At 62.9% G+C, this 7,661-nt stretch overlaps 1 protein-coding gene across 1 annotated transcript in view; it reads left to right on the forward strand.

Annotated features, from left to right (window-relative positions):
- The window catches only part of PRKAR1B (protein kinase cAMP-dependent type I regulatory subunit beta), a 68,713-nt gene extending 61,323 nt beyond the window's left edge, over nt 1–7,390 (forward strand). The window contains exons 10-11 of the mRNA XM_043455605.1: nt 5,969–6,050; nt 6,233–7,390. Coding sequence (XP_043311540.1) covers nt 5,969–6,050; nt 6,233–6,405 — 255 coding nt within the window. The 3' untranslated portion in view covers nt 6,406–7,390. The remainder of the gene's footprint in view (nt 1–5,968; nt 6,051–6,232) is intronic.
- The last annotated feature ends 271 nt before the right edge of the window (nt 7,391–7,661 follow it).

A 7,661-nucleotide genomic window follows, 5' to 3' on the forward strand; every position in this document is an offset into this window, starting at 1 on the left:
AGACAAGGGCTTTGGACCCCACCCTGAGCTCCCCTGCAAGGGCAGGGATGTTGTGTCCAGCTGCCCAGGCTTCTTATGAGCCAGACGACGGCAGCGGTCCTGCCGGGGACTCCCAGCTCCTGAGGTGCCTCCTGAGGGCCTGGGGGTCTGCCTGTCCTGGACCCCCCACCATGGGCCTCCCCCTGCCGGCTGATGTCCTTCGCGGCTCAGTCACAGGGCCCACGTGGGGAGGTGCCTGAGGGCGTCCCGCATCTGCACTGTGACGGCATGGTCCTGCCGTGGTCGGTGCCAGACTCTCGTGTCCGGGGCAAGAGCGGTGCCCGAGATCGGTGTCGGAGCACGGCCGTCTCGGTCCAGAAGGCAGCAGGAAGACACTCTCCCCTTCCAGGATGAACCAGATGAGTGCTTCTCCAGAAGCCCATCTGGGCCGAGCACCGTCGGCCCACATCCGCCCGCCCCGCCCACTCAGCTGTCTGGCCTCACTGCCGGCTCAGTCACCAGCACTCAGCGGTCTCCGATCTCGGCCGCATCCTTTCTGTTTAGAGCCTGTCTCTCTGAAGGGCGGCTTCGGTTCACAGCAAAGTGGAGGGAACATATGAGGTCCGCCCCTCACGGCCTCTCCACCAGGCAGCCCTGCCCGGCGGCGGGCCTCCCTGTATGCGTTCCCGAGGCCCAGCTCGGGCGCTCAGGCCCGCATCAGCTGCCACCGCATCACATGAGCGGCCTCCCTGCCCACCTGGCGCTCCCACACTGGTCCCAGCTCTTCAGCGTCCCCCGGCTCCCTTTTCCTGGTGGTCCTGTAGCTGGAATCACGGAGTCTGAGGCCTTCCCTCGCCGGTGCCTTTCACCCGGTGACCTGCGTGTTCGTCTCCTCGGTAGCTCTTCAGGGCTGGATGGCTCCCTTGTGTCTCGTGCTGAATACAATCTACCGTCTGGATGTTGGTGGTGTTCACTCACTCAGCTGTGTGTCTGACTCTCTGGACCCCACGGATGGCAGCATGCCGGGCTCCCCTGTCCTTCGCCAGTTTATGTATCTGTCACCTACAGAAGGGCACCTTGGTTGCTTCCAAGTCTTGACACTTAAGGAAGCTGCTGCAAGCATCTCGGTGCAGGTTTTTGTGGGCTGGTGACTACAACCTCACCCTCAGGGTAGATACCGAGGAGCTCCATCCACTGCCGTATCTCAGAGGGGTGGGGACCCCCCGATCTGGTGTCTGCTTGGTGCTTGTGCATGCCTCTGCTGACCGTCTGCAGGTTCTCACGCCTCTGCTGGACCTGTGCGGGGCCCTCACGCCCAGATGGCACAGCCCCTGTCTTGGGCGTCTCTGATGTCCCCTGCAAGAGTCAGAGGAGCCGAGGGGGCTCTTGGGTCCTAATTCATTGCCCAGGGGCCCTGTCCTCTGAGGGCCAGGGCTGGGGGCCTGTCTTCTGGGAGCCCCCCCTTTTATAGCCTGTACACCTCAGTCGCCCTTTCCCTGGGGAGGACAGCTCCCAGAGCCAGCCACGTGGGCACCCCTGGCCTCCAAATGACCTGACCACATCCCCTTGTGAGCCGTCGGGCTCTGCTTTCCCTGGTCCCCGAAGCAGCGACGTTCGCAGACCACAGACATGGATCCCGAGGTCCCGTTTTCTCCCTAGCACCAGGGGGGCAGAGATAAGCACCGTGCGTAGACCGTGGCCATACAGACGCCTGTTTTGGCCAAGGAAAATCCCGCAGACATGCCGTCCTGGACGAATCAGCCTGTGGGAATGTCAGCCCCCACCCCCGCCGCTGCTGGCTGGCTGGGAGGGGGCGGCCCAAGAGCGGCTCCCTGCACGCTCTAAGCCAGGCTGCCCCGGGCCTGCACTCCTGGCTCCCTGCGTCTGGCAGTGGCTGGCAGCCTGCCCATTCTGCAGATGAGGAAACTGAGGCTTGGAGGGGTGCCTGGGTCTCCCCAGACAGTGGCCAGCATGTGGAGGAGCCAGGCCTGGGCCGTGGGAGCCGTGCAGAGCGCAGGCCACGTCGGGCGCTGCGGGTGGGGCAGGTGCGTCTGCACGCCTTCGTGTACCCGCCCCCGTGTTCCTTCTCTCAGTTACCCTTTAGTTTATAGGAAGTGATGCCGGTTCCCATTTATGGCCATGATGTTTCTTTTAGAATATGTATTTGTTTAAATAACTGCATTTCCCTGGTGGCTCAGAGGGTAAAGAATCTGCCTGCAATGCAAGAGACCATGATTCAATCCCTGGGTCAGGAAGATCCCTTGGAGAAGGGAATGGCCATGCATGCCAGTGTTCTAGCCTGGAGAATCCCATGGACAGAGGAGCCTGACAGGCTGCAGTCCATGGGGTCATAAAGAATCAGACACGACTGAGCGACTGACACTTCACACTTTTTGTTTAAATAAAATAGTGTTTCCTCTCCCTGAAGTTGGTGTCAGTGGGCCCTGAGCCCGAGTGCTCACTGCAAGGCAGGCCGGGGCTCAGGTTCAGCCCTGTGCACGGACACGCGTGTGTGTCCCTTCCCTCGCCGGGCTGGACGCGCACGAGGGTTGTGACAGACTCTGTCTGTGCCCAGCAGCTGGGAGCCTGGATGGGGGCATCTCTCTCCCTGGACCCTATCTGCCCAGCCCCGAACCCCGACCCCCCTTGGGCTGCACCTCGGGTGCAGAGCTGGCAGCCTCCAGCCCTGACCCGTCTGCTCTGTCCCCCCAGGATGCGGGTTCTGGGGGTGCCTGCGTCTGCCGGTCCTCGCTGGTCAGTTTTCTTAGTCCTCAAGCGGCATCTGGCTCACAAGTCAGAGGCCTGGGTGATGGCCTGCAGGATGGGGGGCGGTCCCTGGGGGGGCAAGGCTGCCCTCCCTGCCTTGCTGGGTGCAGCCCCCACGGCCGGAACCGTGACTCCTGACAGCCGTCACCTGCACTGTCGGGGGCTCTGGGCCGGGCTGGGGGGCAGTTTCGGGGAGTGGGAAGCCTGAGGCACTGCTTCAACGAGCGCGTCCCCCTTGACCTTGGCTGCTTCCTATCTCATAAACGTCACGCGTGCCCGTTGTCGAAACCAGAGTTGATTTGGGTTTCAACTCTGTAGAAAAATTTTAAAAATGAAAAATGTTTCAAGGAAAACGGGTCTCTTGTAATAACCCCGTCTCCCCCAGGCTCTGGCAGGGACATTTTTCTCGTGCGTCCTCCTGGGCCGACTCCTTTGTGACCCAGTTTATTTTTAGAGCTGGGCTAGAATCAATGAGTGAGAAGTTTGGGGAATATGATCTGGATCCTGGCAAGTATGTTTTTCCAGCCCCCAGAGTTCCGGTGCTCAGTCCCCGGAGGACGTCTGTGCTGCCTTCTCTGCCGTCTGGGAAAGGAGCTCGGACAGGCCGGCTGCTCCGGGCCCGTGATGGTCTCTCTGGGGTGGTAAGAGCCGGGCGTGTGCTAGGCACGCCCAGGGCCCGTGTCGTGGGAACGCCCGGCCCTGCTGGCTGAGGCCCCACCCTGCCGAGTCCATCTGCCCGTTTCCCTTGCTCCCGCCCGGCTTGCTGATTGTGCCTTGCCAGGACAGGGACCGCCTGCCTTTGCATCAGGGCCCGGGGGTGGCGGCTGGCTGGCCTCGGCTGCTGTAATGGAGACGCCCGGGGCCGCTGCGGGGCTTCCCTGCCTCATGAGGCGGCCCCCCACGGTCGTTGCGGGCACCCCGGGGCGTGTGGCCCTGTCCCGTAGCCCAGTCGCCCCGGGCGCCCTTGGCAGATGTACCCCGGTGGAGGTGGGGCTGCGGCAGCGGGGAGAGAGTTGGTGCAGCGCACGCCCCGCCGGGGACACGTGGTCTGTGGCCATGTGCCTGCAGCCCGGACATGCGAGGACCTGGCAGGGGGCTGGCCTGTTCCCTGTCGGTTCTGCTTGTTTGGGGCTCCTCTGAGTACCTTTCTGTGCGTCCATGCTCACAACGTCCAGCATGGAGGGTCTGTCATGACCTCGGTCTTCTGAGCCTCCATGTCAAGGCCCTGGTGGGAAAGCTCTGTCCATCTGTCCCAGTGGAAACTGATGTCATCTCATCAGCCTGCGTGGCTCGTAAGACGGACTGGCCTGTGCGTGACCAGGAGAGATGCTGTAGTGACCGTGGGGGACTCGTGGGTTCCAGAGAAGACGAGGCCTGGGAGGGGTCCGCATGAGGTTGGGGGCAGCATGGGGGGAGACAAGTGAGAAGCAGAACGGTGGCCAAGCCGAGCCCGTCCCTGTTTTCTGTGCCCCAGGCCTCACCTCTGTCCCGAGTGGGCAGGGCAGAACTTGGGGAGGGGAGCCAATCACATTGGCTGCAGGTGAGCTTGTGACCTGCTCTGGCTGGTGAGGTGTGAGGGGAGGGTGCCCGGACCTTCCAGAAGGTTTTCCTGTGGATGGCATTGGGGAGGCGTTTGGCAACTCCCGGAACCGTAGTTGCCACGGTCCCACCATGAGGATCCAACCGAGACCACCAAACAGGAGGCAAGGACAAGCCTAGGTTCACACATGTCTGTGGGCCTCTGAGTTGGCCAGCCCCGAAGCCCTCCTGCATCTTCTGGTTTTGGGGATAGCGGTTACCCTTAGTAGCCTTCAGACACCTTAAATCAGGTTTTCTGTTGTTTGGAGCTTGAAGTCTCTCAGGTGCTCTAAGCCTTGAGTAAACCAGAAAGCTTCACTTCCATCACTGGGGTCCCGATGAGGAAAATGATCCAGCTGTAAAGTGGAAAATTGTCTAAAATGGGAATGTAAGTTGTATAAGTGAAAAGGCATGAGTGTAAATGATAATTAGGTAAATGTGGCATCGTCTCCAGAGAGTCGCTGCGGTCCTCGTGGAGCCTTCAGCCCGGCACTGACTGCCCTCCTCTCCAGGGGAGAAGGGCTCTGCTCCTCTCTGTGACGTCAGCGCGAGACCATGTGTCCTGCAGGCCCCGCGCCTCGGCCCGGGTCTGTGGGCATCTGGCCCAGGGAGCACTCCTGGGTGGGTGGAGAAGTCTGTTGCTTCCAGGCCCCTCTGTCTGTCCACTGGCATCGTAAGCGCCCCAGATGCCTGGGAGCCGAGTGGCCCCGTGGCTGGAGGGGGCCAGCATGGGGCTGCCCAGGGGCAGAGGTCCCAGGCCCGGCGGGCGCAGGCAGGGTCTTCTGACTGCGTCTCTCGCTGCCCAGGCAGAGGGGTTTACTGTTAACCTGGGTGTGGCCCGGCCGGCGCTCATGATCTGGGTCCTGGTGAGCTGAGTCCACAGGGAGACACACTGTGCTCGTCTGTATGGCCGGGGTGTTGGCACCAGCTGTCCAGGCTGGGGGCACGCGTGAGCAGTGGATAGCTGAGGGCCCAGCGGGCGCGAGGGGACCCCGATGACGCAGGAACCCTGTCCCGGGGCCCCGGCTGCTCAGCCACGGTGTGGACGTGCCCCACTGGGGCCAGGGTGATACAGCAGGCGCTGTGCCTGTCTGTGAGGCTCAGAGCCGCTGGAGGCTGTGTGGGCCGGCGGGGCGGCTGGGGAGGCTTCGCCCTGACTCCTCAGGTGCATGGGGAGGATCCCAGTTTGGACGAGGTTCCAGCCCCCGACCCCAGGCGTCAGGTCAGGGGCTCTATGTTTGGAAGGCCCTGGGGCTGGCTTGCGGCTGCCAAAGCTGTGTCTCAGGTGTGGACTGTGGTCTTGTTCATCACTGAGCCCTGGGGTCTGCAGGCGCCCCATCACTTAGCGGGGGAAGCGCAACCCCCAGCCACACTGCTCCTGTCCTTGACATGTAGGCCAAGGTAGGCTTGGAGGAGTGCTGCCCAAGAGGTGGCTCCAGATTCTGCCAGCGCCCGGCCCGGGGGTATCCAGGGGGTGCCCTGCGCCGAGCACAGCTCCCGGAGCCCACACCTCACTCCAGGCAGGGGCGCGTGGAACTGGCGGGAGAGGGTGCAGACAGTGCCCTCACGGGTGAGCCCAGGAACCCCCACCCTGGCCTGCTGGACCCCCGCTGGCCGACCCTCACATGCGCCTTGGCCTCCGCAGGGCACGGCTTCGGTCCTGCAGCGCCGGTCCCCCAACGAGGAGTACGTGGAGGTGGGGCGCCTCGGGCCCTCCGACTACTTCGGTGAGTGTGGGGCTCTGTCCTCGGAGGGGTGGCCGGCTTGCGGGGCCCCAGAAGGGCCTGGGCCGGGCTCCACGGGGGCGCAGGAGTCCCGGGAGGCCTGGGCGCCTCGATGCCCGTCCTGGGTGCCGCCCCCCCGGGGAAGGTACCCTGATGCCCACAGCCCTGACGCCCCTCGCCCCCAGGGGAGATCGCACTGCTGCTGAATCGGCCTCGGGCGGCCACGGTGGTGGCACGGGGGCCCCTCAAGTGCGTGAAGCTGGATCGGCCCCGCTTCGAGCGCGTGCTGGGGCCCTGCTCCGAGATCCTCAAGAGGAACATCCAGCGCTACAACAGCTTCATCTCGCTCACCGTCTGAGCGCCCTGCAGCCCTCTGGGAATAAACGCGGTGCCTCCCGGAAGGCAGCCCTCTCCCCGCCTCCCTGCCCTGTCCCCCTTCGCGGCCCCTCTCAGGGAGCCCACCCCCTCCCCCATCTCCTAGGGTGCAGGCAGCTTCCCAGACCCAGCCCAGGCCTGGTGATGTGAGGCCTCTGGGCTGCGGTTGGTTTGGGGCGATGTCGTCCCTGTTCTTGGAGCTGGAAGCTGAGGCTGCAAAGCTCAGGCCCCTCCCTCAGATGTGCGCCTCCCCCGAGCTCCCCAAGATGCCAGGGTTGGGGATGCTCTGGTGGCTTCAGCCAGGCTCGGCCTCAGGGCGGAGTGGGGGGCGGTGACCTTCCCCTTTCCTGGAAAGCCCTGCACATGGGCCAGTTTGCCTGACCGTCAGGGCGGGGGCCACCTTGCTGGGCCGGGACGCCCAGCAGAGAAGAACCCACTGTTTGAGTCTGGGGCTTCCTTGGGCATGGGAGCCCTGTCCCCCAGGTTGGGAGGAGCCCTGCTGCCCCCACTGCTCCACAAAGCAGCCTCTCAGAGACTTGGAGGGAGTGCAGGGACCTTCTGAGCATACTCTGGATGCAGCTGTGAGTCACCCTCCTGCAGAAAGGCCTCCGTTACCTGGAGCGTCGCCTTGGGAAGGCGGGTATCTGGGCCTCTCCCCGAGTAGGAGCGTGAGTCAGGCCCGCCTGTGGCCCGCACACCTATGTCATCCATCAATTGACTGTCCCTGGAAGTGCCACCAGGCCTGCTCTCAGTGGAGCTGGAGCGGCCGGGGCCTGTGCCCATCGGACTCCCAGTGACCTGAAGTACCAATGAAACAGCGCCGTTATCCCGATTGGCTCCCGCCCGTGTGTCCTGGTCTGAGGGGACCCCTGCTTTGCCTCTGAGTGTTTCTGTGATGTGTGAACCCCACCCTGTTTATCATGATGTTCTGAATGCTGCATGTGCTATTAAATGTGCAATGAAGTACATCTTCCTGACTCCAGGTTTTGGTCTAAAATTTTTAGAGAAGATTTTCTTCCTTTTGCCTGTCTCTATTGTGGTAAAATAGTCATAAAACTTAGCATCTTAACCATTTGTAAGTTCAGGGGCATTAAGCGCATTCACACTGTTGCTCAGCCACCACCCGTCTCCAGAACTTTCTCAACTTCCTAGACGGAGACCCTGTCCCCATGGATGCTGGCTGCCCGCCCCCAAGCCCAGCCCCTGGCCCCTCCCCCTACTCTCTGTCTCCGTGGCCCT

The sequence above is a fragment of the Cervus canadensis genome, chromosome 32 (assembly GCF_019320065.1).
Source record: "Cervus canadensis isolate Bull #8, Minnesota chromosome 32, ASM1932006v1, whole genome shotgun sequence".
NCBI lineage: Eukaryota > Metazoa > Chordata > Mammalia > Artiodactyla > Cervidae > Cervus > Cervus canadensis.